The sequence below is a fragment of the Chiroxiphia lanceolata genome, chromosome Z, assembly GCF_009829145.1.
Source record: "Chiroxiphia lanceolata isolate bChiLan1 chromosome Z, bChiLan1.pri, whole genome shotgun sequence".
In the NCBI taxonomy this organism is placed as follows: Eukaryota; Metazoa; Chordata; class Aves; order Passeriformes; family Pipridae; genus Chiroxiphia; species Chiroxiphia lanceolata.
The window spans coordinates 15,445,302-15,466,054 of NC_045671.1; the positions used below are offsets into that span (position 1 = coordinate 15,445,302).

Consider the following 20,753-nt stretch of genomic DNA (forward strand, 5'->3'; position numbering starts at 1 on the left):
TGGATGCAGCAGCCCACTGCATGCAAACATACAGTGCTGTATTTAATAAGCCTGACCTGTACAGGATTTCTAGGCTTACTGGATTTTGCAGCTGGGGTTTCACTGTCCAGAGAGTGCTACCAGAGCTTTAAGTTACAGCAGAAGACATAACATGAAGGTTTGCTTTGTTCAAGTGGAAGTTCCAAATTCACAGACTCCTTAAGGACAAGTCAGGAATCTGAAAGTGTATTCTGTATACTCTGGATCACAGTTGTGTGTCAGTTAACTGATGGCCTTTACATCTCTACTTTTAACTTCTCATAACTCATTATTATAATAAGAACACTAAAGTAACTTCTCATATCAATAAAACCTACCTCATATCAATAAAATCAATCCCACCACCCTACTCAAGGTTGTTGGGGCACATTTCTCTACTTAAAAACTCATGTTTTTAGAAGAATGCTCAATTTCTGCAGTTTATCACGTTGCTTTACCTTCCACATCAGATGCACAGTCCAGGAAGCCGGTGAGTGAGATGCATCAATGATCCTCCATATGGGTGGTCCTTTAGATGGTTCTGATGAAAGAAACAATGCTTAATAGTAGAAATATTTTTATTTAATCTGTTTAAATTTATACTTTGATTGTCATATGCTTTAAATAGATATGATTTTTATATTTTGTATATTAATCATTATGAGGTTTTGTCTGTTTTACCTCAAAAACCCCTCAGTGTTAAGTATACAGTGTGCACCTTGTTTCTTATGATTTACGTTATGAGGGAAGGAGAATCAGGAACTGAGGCAAAGGGAGTTCTTAACCTCACTTGAGTACCTGCATTTGGTTCACATGAAAACGAAGCAACTGTACATCTTGCCTAATATGGATCATGTTCATTTGCTACTATAACACCGTTGTTCTAAAGCTAAAATAAGACATGTTCTAAAGCTAAAATAACTTAATCAATATTAGCAGTATTTTTGCAAAGCCAGTCACTACAGCAGAATAGCAATGCAGTCTAAATAGGCAGGCAGTCCTGAAATCCTCATTGCTCAGCCTGATGCAGAAATACAGAAAATGAAGCCATACTATCATTAGGAGTTGAAAGGTAGCTACTAGAATACTGAAATAATATTTTACTATATCTCCCCCAGAGAAAGTAAATTTTGCAATTGAAGCAATGCCATTATGCACAAAAATTCCACTTTGTTTAAACAAAAATTACAAAAATATTTTTCTTATTGTGCCAATCTAAGATGACAAATTCATTCAATTAGAGCTCATTATTGCAAACTCAGTCAGGATAAATAAGGAAGGATTTGTGATCTGTTTTAACAAAGGAACCTATAGTGGTTTAGCTTTGTTTAAAGACATCCTCTGAAACTTTGGAGCAAACAGACTGCTTAGAAAACAGCACGCCTTGGAAGGCATTATGGAATACACAGGATATTACAGAAAAAAGACTAGGAAGGTGCAAGCAGGAAAGGCTAAAGCCCATTAAAAAAAATAATCAATCAGGTTGACTAGAGGCTAAACTGCTATCACAAAGTATTTGCAGCAATGGAAAGCAGGAATAGATCCCTACTGACTATTAAGTACACAAACAGAAAGTCTGTACACTGGCTCCATGTGGGGTAAGATCAGCATAGGCCAGCAACAAAGCCAATTTTGCAGGCTATCAAAGTAGAAGAGAATGGAAACTGGACCAAGCTAAAGTAGTTTTATTCCTCACAACTCTAGAATGAGTTTCTAACTGATACTAATAACCAAGTTCCTAGAAAAACAAGATAAAATCCCCACATTATTTAATTCCCTTTAAAGTCAGAAATCAGCAAGTGATTCCCAATGCTGCTACCACTGATGATTCATGAGGAAACCAAACAAACTTTTAAAATAAAATCCCTTTGAGGGCAATTTACTAATTCTAGAATCCCAAGAAATCACAATGCATATTATTGTAACTTACACAGCTATGCAACAAATCTATTCTGTTGGATATGAAGACCTTTGGCTAGAGTCACTATTTGGAGATAAAAAGCAGCTGTTTCCTCATAAGGATTATGTAGTAAAATAACTGCCAAAAGATTTCAAAATTGTCAGAATGCTTGCATTACTCTAACACTGTAATTCTGCATTTGTGCATTTCCATTTAAAGATTCTATTGAAACTTCACTTGATTAGTTACAATATTTAACGCTTGGAAACATAACACTTGGATAAAACCATATGAAAAATAGAGAAGTGTACCTTCCTCAAAACAGTAGGGTAAACATGCCTGTATCTTGGTAGCTTGCTACTGAGACAAACACCAAATCTTTGAATGCAGAGGGCAAGCAGATGTGGAACCTTCTGGGATGTGGGTCTAACAGTCATAGAAAAAGTACAGTATTCAGAAGTCAATTTTCTGATTTGACTGAGGGCAATAACAACCATATAAGTAACTTAAGTGTCCAGTGTCTGCTTGTTTCTTGTTTAGTCTTTGCAATTCAAAAATAAAAATATATTAACAAAGTTTTGGTTTAGTTTTGCCAAAATTGCAACCTGCAGTCCCTTGTCTAAGCTTGACACTGGCCAGAAAAAGAATCACGAAACTACGGACTTCATAACCTCCTTTCCAATTAAAGTTATCCCACTATCCTATAAATTTTTCAGGGTATCTAGGCATTTGCAAGAGGTGACCATATCTCTTAAGTTGTCCATAAGTGAACTCAGAATAGGAAATTATCCTACTGTCAACTTATTCCTATAATAGCACAAAGTGCTATCTGATCAGTAAGCAATGTAGGAAAAGTGTGACTATCCTATTGTCATTAGGAAGGCTAGTTATGACAATTAGTTAAAATGCTTTTCTACCACTGTATTTTCTACCACTGTGTTTCCATTTACAATGTATCACAACTAATTGTGATACACAGGTATTCAACAGCTTACTGCACACTGAAATTAATTCATTTTACCTTTAGCAACAAACCAGACAATGTACGGTGTTCTGACACCAATACAGGTTCAAAAACATTTCAAACATCTATTAAAGATGTTGAATTAGTTCCAGTTCAGACTATGCAGTTTACTAAGATGAATGACAAAATGAAAACAGACCACAGAAAGCTAAGTTCTTGATGAAAGTGTGGAGGTTTTATACTGAAAGCAAATTAAAAGGCCAAATGCATAGGTCTAGGTTGTGTTTCACTATATGCTGCATGTAATTTTGTTCTGTTAATGGAAAAATGTAAGAAATTACTATTTGATAAGAGGATTTTTCACACAGTAACAAATGCATGGGTGTGATTTTACTGCTCAGTCATTGTTGTGCAACTTTATACTTCATATGAGTTTCTAGTTGCTTGACACAATCGCTAAGTCATTAAATGATGCAAAACAAAACAGCTAAACAACATCAGTAATAAAAAATGCTAAATATACTTAACTAATGGTTTTAGCACAACTCAGTGACGGAAGGTACAATCTCTGTACTCAAGCACAAGCTTGAGGGAGAGCCACTCTAGTGGGGACATACTGCAGTGATTTCCATGAATTGAGAAGTCTACTGAATTCATAACACAGCAAGCTGTAGTTACTTTAATGCCATGGTACATTTCAAGCAATGAGTGTGTTCATGAGCAACTCAGAGCAATCAATGAAGTTAAAAAATGTGCTCTGGAATGCAGTGGACACACATCTTAGAAGACAGTGAGTGCAGTCTCTGTGCCACTGTCCTGAAGGAATACGAATATGACCAGGCTGAGGTAGCACACCTGTAGAACGTGCAGTTCAATGTAAACAGACAATGTCATAACAGCTGACTTAAGCACTGCAAGTAATTGAAAGGCCAGGCAAGTTGGCGAGCTGGTTGTAGCATGAACAGATTCTGTATGGCAACAGTTTTACAATGCTGAGGATTTGTTCCACAAAGCACTGAAAGCTGAGGCTTGACTGATACTCTTAAGCAGCTTTTTTTTTTAAACAGGGCTGTGAACTTTAAACCTAGTGGATGGTTACCTTTTGTGTATCTTTATAAAGTTTACACTTTGAAATTGTATGTATCCTGCTTGCAAATTCCTTTTGTGCAAGACTAAACACGATTCAAATACTGCCCCCAAAGAGCTTAAGTATGAAGTTGGTAAGAACTTTTCCTCATTAAATTACGACCATAGCAAGCAATGTTCACCCCTACTGAAAGGAATGGGATATTACAAGTCAGATCTATAAAATAACAACTCCAATGGTACATCATCAAGAAGGAACACTAAGGAAACACTGAATTTTGTGATTAATTATAAACAAAATAAAACTATCTTCCACATAAACTCAATCTTGCTTAAACTGAGATAACTTTTATAGATGGCATTCCCTTTCTTATGCCTCTCACAGTGACAACCATATCAGTGATGAGCAGCAGGACTCTTGATTACTATGTGTATAATGTAAACAGTGAGTACAAGACAGAGCAGAGACAGCTGTAAGTGACTAAAAAGCAAGAAAGTGTTACAGATGCAGAAAAGTTAAAAGTAAATCAGAATGTTTTATTTAGATGCTTTGGTGCATAAGAGGCTACACATAATATATGCACATTATTTTGTATAATTGTTTTACTAAGTTTGTGAAGAAGTCTATGCATCCTATGTGAGTAAAATCTTCTGTTTCATAATTGTTGATGCTTGTTCAACTACAACTTTATCTACTGGTGTCCTAAACATCATGTTGTTCACAAACTAAGGCAGTAGGTCTACCAATAAAACACTTCCTAATAGGCAGAATAACTTCTGTTACAGAGGATAACCTTCAGAATAAAAAAACAAGCACAAAGCCTACATCTCCTCTAGAAGACTTCCTCTAGAAGACACAGAAGTTTTCTGTGAAGAAAGCTTCTTCCTTACCTCCCATTCCAGCTGTTTTCAGGAAGCACCGCTAGACTGGCTTAATGGGAAACTATTCTTATGCTCCTTGGAATGCACGGGTCAAGTCAGTCAGTGCTGAAAGTAACTCAGGAGAGCTTTGTTGCACGTCTAATCAAGAAACTCAAGTGAGGATACACAACTTCAGCTGGCTATTGCCAAAATGCTGAACGTTCACACACTTTGAAAGTCAGTGACCTACTTTCATATATTACTTACTGTCTTCAGTAGTGATTCCAGACTTTTCTTCACTCCAGTCACTCCAGTAGCCCACTCCATCTTCCTTCATGCAACGAATGGAAAAGACATACTCTGTGAAGGGCCGGAGCCCTTGAACACTGAATGAAGTTCTTGGGGAAGCTGTATCTTCAGAAGGAATCTATACATGGAAGAAAGATTTTAAAGGCACTGATCAAAATACTGTAAAGCTGACTTGTGTGCTACTACAGCTGTCATCCAATAGGGCTCCCCACTGCATACATGCCTATAACAAACAACAGTTTTCCTCCTCTCTTATTTCCAAAAGCTTCAATTCTCCACCATTGTTTGACAAAGATTCAGTCAGAGTTGTGTGTCTTTACCAGGTACAACAACATACATGCACTAGAATAGTTAAGCACCCACCTCAGGACAATCTCATATTCTGTTATTTTAGCTTATATCTCTCTCTCTCCTTCCTTCTCATATAATTCTAATTCTGCTATTACTGATCTGTAATACCCTGTCTCACATTTCAGAACTTTGCTATGTTATCTGCTTAATAATTGATTGCAAAATTATTGATTGCTAGAAACATTCTATAAAGCTAAAGAGTCTAGGATCATTGCTTCCACTGACACAGAACAGTGTTTTTTAACTGACAGTGAAAATAATTCTGAAGTAGTTTATACTTTTGCTAATAAATTACTTTATAGGCTCTTTTGTTTATCTTAGGTGAGCAACTGAATGCCAGAAAAATAATCTTACTGTCTATGTATGGAAACAGGTGTGATGTAAATAGACACAAGTAGGTACATACACACACGCTGACTCTGTCACGTTACTCCATTTGCAAAAATGTTTTTATACTGAGGAATCCTGCAAGAGGAATAACTGCAGATAAAACATAAATGCAGGACACTTAAGAGGTGAATCTTGAGAGCAAAGAATTACCAAGATAGTCAAAATTTACCACAGCTAAGCAAGTTCAGCTAATTTAAAAGTTACTATTTCAATGGTCTTGTGCACATGTTAAAAGGGCAAGATAAGTTAAAAGAACTTGCCCTATTGTCCTATAAAGACAAAATATCCACAGATCCTGGAGCTGCAGACTACATTGTGCAGGTCAGTGCTCTTTAAAATATCAATACAGGTGATCTTAATAAATAGTCTCTGCATCTAAAGCCACATTAGTCAGAAGGGCAGCTGAGTTATGCCATCTGCTTCAAATATAGTATTTTAGTAAAATTAGAAGCAGATTTCCTTCCAGTCATGGAATTCAGAATATTTTCAGGCCTCTGCACTGAAACAAGATCTTGGAAAAAAAAGAGCATTTCTGGAATACTGCTGCTCTGATAGAGGCCTAAAGTAAGGAAAAACTGAGAAGCTATTAAAAAGAAGAAAAAAAAACCACCACAGATCTTGATGATGGTAAGATAAGGCAAGGCATATTCCTTACTCTTTTCCTGTTCCTTGACTGCAACACACTTAAGGAAGGTATGCAGGGCAACCAGATTTACAGAATTACATAATCATTTAGGATGGAAGAGATCATTGAGGCTAACCATATACCTATCACTGCTAAGTCCACTACTGAACCGTGTCCCTAAATGACACATCTAGACACTTTCCAAACAGTTCCATGGATGGTGGCTCTACAACTTCCCTGGGCAGCCTGTGCCAATGCTTGACAACCCTTTCCATGAAGAAATTCTTCCTCACATCCAATCTAAACTGCCCCAGCACAACTTGAAGCCATTTCTTCTTGTCCTAACACTTCTTACTCAGGAGAAGAGACTGACCCTGACCTCGCTACAACCTCTTTTTTGGTAGTTGTAGAGCGTGATACGGTCTCCCCTGAGCCTCCTTTTCTCCAGGCTGAGTACCCTTCACCAGCTTCACTGCCCTTCTCTGGACACTCCCCAGCACCTCAACGTGTTTCTTGTAGTGAGGGGCCAAGAACTAAACACAAGATTCAAGGTGCAGCCTCACCAGTGCTGAGTACATGGAGACACTCACTGTCCTGGTCCTGCTGGCCATATTATTTCAGACCCAAGCTAAGATGCCACTGGCCTTCTTGGCTACCAGGGCACACTGCTGGCTCATGTTCAGTTGCTGTCGACCAGCACTCCCAGGTCCTTTTCTGCCAAGCAGCTTTCTAACCACTCTGCCCCAAGGCTGTACCACTGCTTGGGGTTATTGCAGCTCTAATGCAGGTATAGTAAGTTCAAAAAAGCATTCCAGAATGGTAGAGTATTTACCCAAGCTCTAAATGACATTTAGATCACTGTTTTTGCAGTGCATGGGAAGCAGAAACTTCTGAATGTTCTGTATGTTGCATATGCAGAAAAAAATTCAAAATAAACATACTGCACTGTGATAGGGAGGACAGCAGAGAGGCCCACAAAGATAAGAGAACGTCACTGTACTCACAGTGTGCCAAAAAACTGCTAGTTCACAGCCCTCATGAACAGGTCAGATAAACTACCATGGGTAGGCATATAAGGTGTAAAGAAATAAAAGTGAATGCTCTGAACTGCAACAGTGAGGGAACTTCTGCAGTTTGACAGATGGCTGGGTAACACAAGAAGAGTGGCAGGGGACATAAATGGTACTACCTCCATCCAGTTTGTGTCACCAGCGATCCTATAGCGAATATTGAATTTCAGCTTCATCACAGTAGATGAAATACGATTCTCCCAGGAAAGCTTCAGGACAGTTGGCAGTATTCCTGAGTTGACTGTTACATTGTGGGGAGGCAGTGGTTGAACTAGAAGAGAAGAAGTCAGAGTCAGCTCCACAGCTGTATTTTACAATGATTTTAGGAGCTGGTACACTCTATTGCAACACTACCATTAAAGCCCTTCAGAAGCTCAAATGCCTGCTACTTCACGTTATTTTCTAAAGCAGACTACTCAACACGAACTTGCTATCTGAATTGTGATGAAATCTCTCTCCCCCTACCTTTGCCCAGCACAGTTCAAATTCTGGTCAACAACATTTTTGCAGTGTTAATTTTTATAGTGAAGAAACATTAACATACTAATTCACCAATATTCACAGAAGCAGTAATGTACCACTAAAGCTTTAACAGGCATATAGTTACCAATATCAATGGGATCAAGAACAAGGGGATCAGATTCAGCCTTCCCAAGAGCATTTGCTGCTTCTACCCAGATCTCCAGGTTAACAAAGAACTGAACATCAGGAATTGTACAAGAATTGTTTACATCTTTTGGTATACAGTCGGGAAAATTCTCTCGTGGCCTAAATAAAAGAGAGGGAAAAACAAGGTACAAAGCAGTAAGTTTGGTTTGCTTTAGAGAATATTTTAAAGTAGATCAGAGCAATCAATCAGTGTATTTTGTATGTTTCCCCTCTACCACCCCCCTATGTCTTATCTCTGTAAGCAGAGGGGTGAGAAGAAAAAGTAAACATATGAGAATGGCTTGTTCAGCCACAAATGCATAATTGCATTAGAATTGAAACCAGAATAAAATCTCTTGGCTTTCCAGTCGCATACCTTCAAAAGCACAAGCCACAGTATTTTAATTAAAGTTGTATAAAAACCTGATTTAGCTTAAAAAGATAAAGATCAAGAACTGATACAACTAATCAAAAGCAACATGGCTACTAAATAGAAGCATATTTATGCATTAAAGAATGTAGTCAGTACTACCTGTATACCCATCAAGAGTACAGTGTCAGAGGTGCAACACAATTTCTGTTCACCACCTCTGCTACATTAACAGTAGATAATTCTAGGGCATCAGGAGATTTGCAAAGCATTAAGGTTTTCTATCTGTGCATACTTTCTACCACAACTGTTACCACAACACTTTAGCAGAACTGGGTAGATGGAAGCTGAAGGCAGTCACTTGTTTCCAGAGCAGAGCAACAATTCCGCTCATTCCATTTTAAACTACAAGAGACCATTTGAAGAGTTGGAAAAATATTTAATTTGCTTTCACAGTAGAAATACTTTGCTGAAGCTTTCATGTTAGGATCAATTCAGAATAGTGTTTGTCCACGATTCTTATGAAGTGCAGAGTAGATAATACCTCTGCAAAATTCAGTCACTATATGTTGGTTTCTCTACTTAGAATCATAGAATGGTCTGGAGTGGAAGGGACCTGTAAAGGTTACCTAGTCTGATCCTCCTACAATGGGCAGGGACCTCTTCTACTTGTTTAGAATGGGACAGAACAGTCAACTCAGAAAAATGAAAAATATATAATTTGGGTACAGTCACCTTTTATTAGGTATATTGTAGTCAAGCCACACTTATCATGTATTTGAAGAATGGAAAACCATGAGATTGTTGTTACTCTAAAACAAGTGCAGCAACAAATTTCATGTCTGACTTAGAATTATTTTCAATGACAACTTCTTTAACTCTTCCCTTTCCCCTCAAACCAGACAGATAACAATGCTTCAGAAAACTGGCCTTAAATGTTAAGAACTTTTCCAAAGCATCGAGGAATTTCAAGGAAGTTTGGCTTAGCCTACAAATATTCTTCACAACTATTCAGATATTCTATAGAGGGCTACTTACCACCTGTATCTTAATCTGAACTGAGTATCCAGGAATGTATGCCTTCCAGGGTTCCAGGTACAAGTCATAGGATTTGTGAGTTTTGACACCTGATGCACAATGCAACTTAAGTTCTTGGGCTTCTCTGGGGGCACTGTACAGAAAGTTAGCAATAATTAATCTATACAGACACTTCAACCCAGTAAGAATCATTCAAAGTGTTCCATTAGGGCAATTTCAGTGAACATCAGAAGTATTTACTCAATTTTATTTCTAAAGGAGGTGGCAAAAGAGTGCTAAGGTATGATCCAGCAATCAAAGTCAAGAAGCTTAACCAGCTGCTTTGAAAAACAGTAGGCTGTATAAGGAACAAGCACCCGCCAGCAAGGAATGACAAAGATTTCTCATTCTGAAGCAGAAAATCTGATATCAACCAATTCTCATCTAAATATATTTTACTTCATACAGGATGCTTTAGCTGCAAATGCATGCAAGAAGATTAGGGATCTTCATCAGTGCACCGTACTGTGTAAGAAACTTCTTCAGAGTGCAGCAAAACTATTTACTTTCCTTCTTAAACTTATATTGTATTCTTCTGAAACCTGTTGTTAGCCTCATTATTTAGTTCTTCTTTAACTGAAATCAAAATACAATAGCTTTAAATACAAATGCATGTCAAGATGCATAATGTGAGTTACAACTGTAGAACGTCCTCTGTACTGTCCTTTAGTTTGTCATAATTTATCTGTCCTCACCTTTCCATATGTTTTATCTGTCACATCTTTTCCAGTGAAATATTTACTCCTCAGAAGTTAAAACAGGAAACATTACTTTTCTGTGAAAGTACTTCGTAAGTCATGCTAGAATACCACATGCTAGAACCACATTAGTCTAAATTGTGAACTCAAGCCAGTGGACCATTCAACAACTGCAGTACCTTTTGCCAACACCAGGAGACAACATAATTCATCAGCCATATCATACAATATTTAGGACATTTGAACACTTATTCCATAGGCAGAACACCAAGTAATTAAGAAGTAGCATATTAAGTTTTTCATACCACTTTCTGAAGACCTCAGTCTTGTCTCAAGGAACATTTGCTCAGAACTACACAAGTACTATCATTCTAGAACAAGGGAAGTTTATAATGAGTTACAAGTATTTCCTTATGTTTAGAGATAAAGTAATACAAGTAATATGTTCCATCCTTAAGGCAGTTCAGGTTAGCTATAGTGACACAGATGGACTAAGTATTTCTCAATCCATTAGTGAAGAAAACAATTTCAAAATTCAAAATCAACACTGACACAGAAGAAATTTCCTAGGATCTATTTCTGTTAAATCCACATCTTAGTTCTGTAATTCAAATCTTCCTGCTTGAAGGTTTTTCTGTTGTTCTGTTTTCATCCTATTCAAACACTGAAAATGCTGAGTATTTTCCACTTTTTAGAAAACTTTATTCAGTGCATATTTACCAGCTTTGCTGTCATGTAATTTGACACTATTTTTCTACAATTATCCAGGAACTGAGGGAATGAAAATAAGTGTATCAAGGAATGCACACTTTCCATTGTTTTCATTTTCCCCTGTTTCTCAAAAGACCAGAGTAATATGAAAAAAAAAATGGTACTCACAGCCTACTGTAACTGTAATTCCATAAATGTTCTGTTCAATCTGTCCATCTGCTAAGATGTTGCATGTCAGAGGAGTAGCTAGTGAAGAAGTGTCATTAAATGTGACACTGGAAACTGTTCTGTTTATTTCACGATATTGTTCTTTAGGTACCACTCTATTTTTAATTTTCCAGATAATTTGACTAGCATAGATATTGCCAAAGTCAAGACAACTCTCATTCAGAATGCATAATGCTGTGAAATTGGAACCAAGGGCCAATACAGGAGATTCCGGGATGATGTGACCACATGACTGCACAAGTCCACCTGAAGCTAAAAAGAAAAAAAGAATTTCACCTTTTTTAAAAACTACAGAGCATTCCATAATCAATACTGCTGATACACTGCTAGTGTAATGTTAAAAATACTACACATGTCTAAGCAGGAAGTTAAGTAGTACTTGATAGTTGTAAAACTGAAATGCATTAATAAACCACCAAGCAGATCTAAGGGGCAAAACCAGTGCAATGTTCCTTAGGCTTTGCAAAAGCATTTTACCAAGCAAGAAAAGCTCTATTCATAAACAAGGGCATTTAGAGAGAGGAGAGTCTAGGGTTGAATGTTTATATGTTTTGAAGGAAGAAGTTATTACTCTTGAAGTTATTCTTGCAATAAAAAGGTATTTCCTGTTAAGAAAGTTAAAACAGAAAAATCAGGGTAAGTGTGGACCTTTGTTGTGGTGGACTAGCATTAGAAGAACAGCAGGTGTCCTAACACACCTTGCTTTCTGTCCCCATCCCACAAGTATCTAGACAAAATTCAAATATCTGATTTAAGAAGTTCTACAAGTCTCTTGTGTTTGAAAAACAAAACTCTTACCTTCAAGAGAACAAATATTCAGCAGCAGATAGAATCCATAGGCCACCCAGTTCCACCCAGAAAACATGCTGCATGGAATTCCTGTAACAGAGAGATATACATATATATATTTAAATTTAAACTATTACTCTTTAGATTAGATCAATGTCAAATTCAGATTTGCATTTGCTTTAAGATCATTTCTCACCTATGCATATTTACTTTCCTGAAAGAGTTTGTATCTTCTCACTCTAAAGAAAGAATGGGCATATTGTTTTCATTTCCCTCACTGCTAAAACAAAATTAAATGTCTACTTAAGACAACTGACGCAGTTTAAAGCCTCATCAGGTACAAATTTAAGAAATGTGTAAGCTTAAGGTTTTCATGTTGTATATGAAAACAAACTTCACTGGTACTTCCATGGGAGGTTCAGTTAGAATACAGAGCATAACGCTGTGGGTTCAGGTTTTAAAATATATCCCTATGAAATTGGTTATGGTTACCATACTCACCTAGCTTTCAAGGACTTTGGACAAGGTTCAGAACAACTCATAACAAAACCACGTATCTCATTCACAAGAGTGACTTAAAATAGGTTCCATATCAAAAACTGTTGTCTACTATAGAAAAAGCAACAATTATTTCTTTAAAACCTTACAAGGGAGTTCATAATTCATCAGAAGTTGGGAAGCTTTTTATAACATCTTATTTATTTTTATATTTCAGCAGAGCTCACTCATTCTCAGTTTTGACAAATCTATAGAACAGTTTAGGGGACCTAAAGCATTCACACAGCAGCTTCCACCCCAGTTGTTTTGAAGCCACAAAGACTGTTCTGGTTTTCTCAACTTGCAGTTGTAAAGCAGCCCTAAACTACTAAAAGCAAGTGACCATTCTTATGGTCATAAGCAAAATAGCTCATAAGCATATGAGCTATTTTATTTTTAGCCGTATTTACATACCTTTACAAGAACAGGTAGATTGGCTTAGTTAAATAGGATACTTAGTACACTAGCCGATTTCTAGAAGCAGTCTTCATGCTGTTCATACAGCTAGAAACTAAACACAGACTTTCTATGTTTACTAAGATTTGAGATGAGATTGCCTATAGCAACCTGGTTTCTGTAGTTCTATTTTTCACTAACCTGACAGCTTCTTTGGAAACTAGTATTCTGAGCTTTATCCCTGTGTAAAAGGCAACTCACTAAAACGTTTAAAGGTATTTCACAGTATTTTCTAGACAGGAAAATTTATAAGCTACATTTACTACTATCAGAAGAAAAAAGAAACTGCCATTTATGATAGTAAACACTCTTTGCTTTAATTGCATGTAATTTACTCTTTAGCAGTGACAGAAAGACACAAGGCATTTCACACAGATCAGTAAAACTAGACACGTTTAAGCATGGATATACCCACACCAAGCCAAAACCTCATACATCAACACAAGCTTTTTTTTTTTCAAATCAGGATGAACAATGTAATGTAAGGAAAATCCCTATTCACAACAACAACAACGAAATGGAAGCCAATCTCAAACATTTATAGCAGCATCTTTGTAGGGTTTACCAACTGAGAAGTCTTTCACTAAGAACTAAAATAAAACCCATTGGAATCACCCAGCAGTATCTTTACTTGCATCTATTCTTGCAAGTCCATTACTCAAAGCCCACCAATATTTCCTACAGAGAAACTTCATACTAGAAGCATTGCTGATTGAAAGACTTGACATTTTTAATCATATTAACAAGCATTTATATTTGTCACTAGAAGTTTACTGGTTTGTTCTTTGACTAAATAACAAGATATTTATCATCAGACCGTAGTTTTACAGAATTGAGAATCAAAAAGCTATTAATTTTTCCTATGTTCCACTCAAGTACTCTCACTAGGCTGGATACAGAACCATTATACAGCTTTAAATGCAATACATCTTAGGATATTTATTACAAGTGTACAGTAAAATAACTACACCAATTGATTTTTGCTTATTTTGGATGTAATATCTCCAATATCTGAAAAATAAGGTTTCTACCCACACATGTCTTTCTGCATTTTAAAATCCCAATTAATTTCATTAATTTGTATAAATTTGCATGGTAAATCCAACCAAACTCTGAAGAGTTTTAGTTTAAGTCACTAAACCAGCACATAGGAATCTACTTTAGGATCTTGACTTACACTAACACTTATCAGAATACTGCTTGCTACCTAAAGTTTGTTGAGCTCTATTATGGACAGACCTCAGGCTCTGTCACTTTAAGCAAGACTCATTTAAAACTATTTAAGTAGGACAATTTGAGTTGGGGAAAATCTGAAATTCATCAGAATCCTGAGGGCAACTACAAGGTAGGTAGAAAGAAGCAGCAGCTCCACTTCACTGCTAATTGCCAACAGTCACAAAACAACAGCAGAAGCACCTTCCACACTGAAGGGGAAAGAACGAAACATGTAAAAAGATAAAAAGGAAAATTTTTAAAATTATGTTCAATACAACAATTGTCTCCCATTTGGTGTCATCTGGCACACCACATTAGAATAATGGCGGTGTCAGCTAAACTAAGTACAACATCATTACAAAGTTACTGGTTTTCTTTTTGGTCATTATTTATTCGGATTAAACAATATTTCCACAAAACTATTCAATGATTTTCACACCAGCAGTTATTAAGTATGGCTCAGGTTAGTAAAAAAAAAAAAACTGCAAAGCAACTGAAAATAAATAAAAAGCAACAGTCATCAGAAGTAAACAATAACAGGGAATTATCACAGATTTTGTCCTACAGGATGATGTTTTTCATAGGAAATTCAAATGAAATTACTATCCTTTAAAATAAATGCCATTTCTGTATTCAACTGTTTTCCAGGCTTGGAATACTACATTTCAGTTGTCCTGAGCAGATTAATTCACACCTGAGAGGCTTAAGTCCAAATCTCTACACTACCTTGCACTTTGGAAATTTAGCACCTGTTCTGAGGGAGCAATGAACTCTCCATAGGTTATGATACTTAATTGTGGTACTGCATTCAGCTCCTAAAACACAAGAGAACCGAGACTCATGCTCCAGCATCTGCAAAGGAGAGTTAAGTGGAAAGCCCACCCACCTACAGCATGGGAACCAAGCAGTTGCAACTACAGTGTCAAAATCATGCTACAATTCAGCATATATCTGCTTTAGGCTATTCTGACTTATTTTACTTCTCCCCTCCTCCGCTGATCAAAACAGTTTGAAGAAGACTGAAGCTACACACCTCCCAGCCCACAAAGGGTCTATTACAATCCCTTCTAATGTATGCTACTTTAATAATTTAGTTCTAGGGGAAAGAACCAGAATTATACTAGACACCTCCATCCATCTAGCCTACATGAAAGCTGTAAAAAAACCGAAAAAAAACCGGTGGGGTTTGTAACTAACAAAACAAGGACCCATACTTCACATTAGAATGACGAAGATACTTCTCTGCAAAGTAGCATTTCCTTATCTGAGCATGTAAAAATGCTAAAGCAAAGAAACCCTGCACATAAGCCAGCCCAAACTTTAAAAGATGTGCCACCATTCAACAGAAATGTTAATCACTAATTGCTCACGATCAACTACTTCAAGTCAGACTAAGCCGTTAGTTTAGACAACAGAAAACCCAATAGTTTCTTTCACTCATTATGCAGAGCCCAAAGCTGGTATAGCGTATTAGGAAATCTAAGGTGCAAATTGAACCTGATGCTGAACTAACATTGAAGCACCTAGTCAGTTCAGATGCGTTTCATAAAAAATACCCCAAAAACCAAAAAGCCAAATCAACACTTATGTACACTATGCAGTTTTTGTGCATCAGTAGGTGAAGACAAAAGGGAGACAGCGAAAGAAACTGATGCTTGAAGTTTGTCAAGTTATTCTCAGTTTAGTCTGCCTAAGTGGCAAGGGATCAAAGTGCATCCATATACTACAGAGTAAAACCAACATAGCCAATTTAGAAACGCTGTCGGTAACAGTTCTTAACTCACAACATAAATAATCTCACAGAGGAAGAAAACCTGTTAAAACGCTCTGATTACTTCAGTAAAGACAGACTTACAAAACTTACATGCTATGAGATCACCCCATTTAAACTCTAAATCACATGGAACTTCCATTATTCTTCTTCACATCCTGAAATCATTTTGAAAGGAAAGCACTAAGCCTTCATGCCTGAACCTTAAGCTGATACTTCAGGCAGTGTCCTGTGAAAAACTAAGAACGACCCTAAAGCCAAGCTTCATATGCAAAAAGTAGCAACAGTATTGCGTTTTATAATTAACCTGCGACCTGTTTTTGAAGAAGTGTCAGGCATTCATCCAAAACAGGTATTATTACTTACTCTGAGCAAGAGAGAAGTCTTAAAAATTAATCTTATTTCATAAATCATGAGAACTACCCCAAAATGAATACACATGTCATGTAACGAATTATCACCTCTCCGTTTCAGAGAGGTGACAATTACTTTCCAAAGGACCTGCAAATGACAATGTCATCTTAAGAGATTGTAGCCAAAACATGTACTTGCCAGCAAAGCCGGCTTGCAAGTCAGGAAGTTCAGATAACACCACAACCACCATAGGAAGGTGTTCTGTCTGTTAAGGCTCATCACCACGTAAATCATGGAAGACCAAAGGTTGCTGGCAAATGGATTTACAGAAATTCCTCAAAAAAATTAAGAGCCAAGTTTAGAGCTTCAAGTGATAATCTCTCACTAAGAATCCACACAGCACAGGCAGACAGGGCCAGCGATACTGCACAAAGCAGCTACAGCTTGAGGTTTTACAATAAGCCAGACAGATACTTAAAGCCCATCTAAAAGCTGTAGCTATTCTGAAGGAATTTTGATTACTCCAACAGTAACTGCTTTCTAATTAAGAGTATTTCATCTGCAAGCTTCCTTCCTTCCTCCAAGCTTACTTCCTTCTTGGAAATATTTATGAGGCTCAAAAACCACCAAACACCTCTAAGAGAAGCACTTGAAAATATTACATAACATTCCTTATAGGTACAGAATATTCTGAAATTCATTCTCATATTTAAAATCTCTCTATGAGAAAGTGATTATCTCTATCGCTTTCAGTCTATAAGTATGTATTTTCTCTACATTACTCATTCCTTTGCCTCTAGAAAGAGGCTTCTCCCTACCTCTGGGGTTTTAGTATAACACTCGGAATAAAAAAATGAAGAGAAAATAAGAAAAAAACAAAAAAGGGACACAGATTAAAATTACTGAAACACCTAATTACAGGAACCAAATATTTGCTTGCAATAATTAAGTTCTTCCTGGTATTTTCTTAAAACTGTAAATAATTCTCTATGAAATACTTCAGGATTTTTTCAAAGCTAATGAGTAGCTTTAGTCCAAAAATCAAACTAATTTATACAAAATAATGTTTTAGCATTCCGTGCACTCATCTTGAAGTCAAACCTTCCAAACTAATGACCACCAATGTTGGTTCTCTAATTTAGACAGTTCTCACTAATAAAAAAAATTACTAAAAAAATGGCCAAGTTTATTTATTTTTATGTAATTGTGCTAGTGCTAATCCTCCAGACAAGCAGCACAGGAAACGGTATATCTGCATTTTATGTACTCATGGATGTGCATGTATCTTCCCCCCACAGCCAAAAATATTTATGTATTTGGTTTACTTGAAGCTATCACATTTCCAGACACATAAACAAGATTCAAATAATTACTTCTAGGGCTCAACTTCTAGGAAGTAATCTCAAAATTTCGTCACCCACTCTTACATTCTTATTGTGATACATCAACATAACAGATTAAAAATCTTTTGAGTTCAGAAGTTAGATGCTCTAGAGATATCTTTTACATAAATATTCCTCTGAAAGGAACAGTATATAAGAAGAAAAATTTTATGATTTTAAAAAAAAGAGAGTGAAAGAAAAAAGACCATTAACTCCCAAAAGTATCCAATTTCTTCAAGTTGTGGATCCCCCCCTTTTTTCCCCCCTCCTAGTGACAGGGCAGATCACCAATGACAAAATTATAATCCCACTCCCAGGTTTCTCCTTCAGAAATGCCTCAGAAGTAACAAGAAGCCACCAGCTGGCAAACTCCTAGTCAGCCTAACACAAGGATGAAAACTGAGACTGGTATTTATTCTCCTCTGCACTGCCAACACACTTGGCAGACCGCTTTCCTTTGTGCCTCAGTTTCATCATCTGAGAGAAGAAAATAATGACGCCTGTTTTCTCTAGGGAAAGCATCCGAACCCTACTACAGGGATGACTGGAGCTCCGGAGCACGCTGGAAATTACCAGAGGACCGAGACTGACCACTGCACCCACCCGCTCCTCCCTAATTCCTCAGGGAATCACTACTGGACCAGCAGTAAAAACAAGCATGCGTCTCTTTCAAGGCCAGCAGTTTCCTACCTTCTCATCCACAGGCAACAAGAGCAAACCTCTCGCGGTGAAGGCAACAAAACGCAAATATTTCCATCAACGAAATGCCCGCCGATAGCGCGGCCGAGCTTATCAGGGAGTCGAGAGTGCCCGACAGTCGCGGCCCCACTGTCAGCGCAGAGCGCCGGCACTCCCCACTCCGCACGGGGGGAGAGCACAGACACCCTTCGGCCTGACCTCCTCCCGGGGACGGGACCCCCCGGCAGCGGCTCCTCGGGGGACTCGACGCACGCAGCGGCCCCGGGCGAGGTCGCGTCGCGTTCGGAGCGTCACCGCCGGGCAGCTCCGCCAGCGCTCCGAGAGGAGGCGGGACGAGGCGGGACACGGCCGCGGGGCACGGCTGGCGATCGGCCCGGGGAACGAGTGGCGCAAGGGCCGACCGCCTCCGCCACAGATCCCGGCCTGAATCCCTGTCAGCCCTGGACGAACGCCCCGGTACTCCCGCCCGCGGCGTGCGGGCCCCGACAGTGGACGCCCCTCAGGGCGAGGGCGCTGAGGGCCCGGAGGGGATGGGAAGGGACGGGATAACCGCACTGACCGGACCCCCGGCCCTTACCCGGCGCCGCTCGCGCCCTTCGGCCGCTGCCCCTAAACGGTGGCCGGGCCGCCTCGCGCCATCCCGCCGCCGTCCCGCACGCGCGGCCCCGCGACCGGCCACGCTCCGGCCCCGCCCCGGCCTCCGCGCGTCCCGCCCGCCCCCTCCTCCTCTCTGCGCTGCCATTGGTCAACGGGAGCCGTGACGTCGGCAGAACGGGCGTGTCCAGAGAAGGGTTGGGGCTTCCCGGAACACGGCGGCCCGTGCCGGGATCGCGGGGGCGCGGGGGGTCGTGGTGGGGGCGGTGTCCTATCCCAGCATCCCTTAGGCCGCGTGTACCCGGTGTGCCCGAGCCCCCCGGTCCCTCACGGCTTTCCCTCGAGGTGTGTGCCAACTGTGCCGCCGCCGGCCAGGCCACTGGAAGCTTCTCCCGGCCCGTGTCCTGCCGGGCCTGCGCTGGCGGCGCGGCAGAGGTGTTGTCCTGGGCAGGCCCGAGCAGCCATCGGCCTTCCCGGCGTTTCGCAAGGCTCCCCTGGGAGCACGGGCGGCTGGAGAACGCGCTTGTTAACAGATGCAGTGTGAGCAGAGCGCTGTGAGCGAGGGCAGGCTCGGTGCTTCAGTCCCTGAAAGTCAGGGTGTCAGTCCTGAAAAGGTGTTGCTAAGGAATGGGTCTTAATGTAGTTCATTGATGTGATCGTGATCCAGCAAAACCTCTATGTTCTCTCCATGGTTGTCTTTGCACATTTCTTCCTTCAATAACCCTGAAAAAATGACTTTTGTAAATCAGACACTAACATGCCCTCTTCATTCCAGATGAATTCCAGTTCAGGAGTGAGAAGAAACATGTTCCAGTGCCACGCCACAGACTTCGGTGGTGCTGAGAGTGTCAAAGGAGGCTCTTTCTAGTCAGGAAAGCACCAGATATCACTGATGCATGCCCGAGTTGCTTCCTGCCATACACTTTAGGCTTTTGCCCATTCACTTCTTAATCATTTTGGGGCTTGAGTAGGATATGAGCTATATTATGTTCTTAGTTACATCTTTAAAGGAGTGGGCAGATTTGCTAGACAAATAGGGCATCTAGTTTAATACCCTGTTTCAAGGACTGGCATGAGCTGCTAATGAGAAAAGATTAAGAACTTTGGGGGAAAAAAAAGTGGAAGATAACCTATTTCTCATGTGTTTAGTACCAATCTCTGATTATTTTGGTTTACTTTCTGTGATGGCTTAATATCCCCAACAAAAATGTGTTGCTTACTCTGAGAATGTTGTATATTTTCTACACAACAAAGTAGAGCTGGATGGACACTTCAAAAGTCATTTAGTTCCTCTGTTTTCCTCAAGACAGAATTGTCTATACTTAAATAGTGTCTGATAGGTATTTATCTAACCTGCAGGTTAAATTTATTGCTCTATGTCCCTGCTCACAGCTGATGCTCTTCCTAGTAACCTTAGATCCTATAGGTGCTGCTGTTTCTCTCATAGGTGGTCTCTGCACTCAGTAGTCTTGGTCCTTTCCATTTTCTCCTACAGGGCTTTTGGTATTTAAGCCCTTCTTAATGTATCAGGACAACTGACATCTGGGAACAAGTTTCACAGTTTTTTCATTATGAAAAAAGCAGTTTGTCACTTTTGCTTTCTCTTCAAATTGTGGTTGGTGTGTCTTTGATTATGACGATTACAGTTTG

At 39.1% G+C, this 20,753-nt stretch overlaps 1 protein-coding gene across 2 annotated transcripts in view; it reads right to left on the reverse strand.

The window, feature by feature from the left end:
- Nucleotides 1-19,193, reverse strand: part of IL6ST (interleukin 6 signal transducer) — a 31,232-nt gene extending 12,039 nt beyond the window's left edge. Inside the window, exons 1-8 of one of the 2 annotated variants that reach the window (XM_032675746.1) lie at nucleotides 19,087-19,193; nucleotides 12,105-12,185; nucleotides 11,247-11,558; nucleotides 9,631-9,763; nucleotides 8,182-8,342; nucleotides 7,694-7,845; nucleotides 5,097-5,256; nucleotides 477-559 (exon numbers count right to left, since the gene is read on the reverse strand). In XM_032675746.1, the coding sequence (XP_032531637.1) occupies nucleotides 477-559; nucleotides 5,097-5,256; nucleotides 7,694-7,845; nucleotides 8,182-8,342; nucleotides 9,631-9,763; nucleotides 11,247-11,558; nucleotides 12,105-12,171 (1,068 nt within the window). In that variant the 5' untranslated portion in view covers nucleotides 12,172-12,185; nucleotides 19,087-19,193. Of the gene's footprint in view, nucleotides 1-476; nucleotides 560-5,096; nucleotides 5,257-7,693; nucleotides 7,846-8,181; nucleotides 8,343-9,630; nucleotides 9,764-11,246; nucleotides 11,559-12,104; nucleotides 12,186-18,500; nucleotides 18,662-19,086 lie in introns of those variants that run through there. The other variant, XM_032675747.1, reaches the window with a different exon arrangement.
- Nucleotides 19,194-20,753: the final 1,560 nt, after the last annotated feature.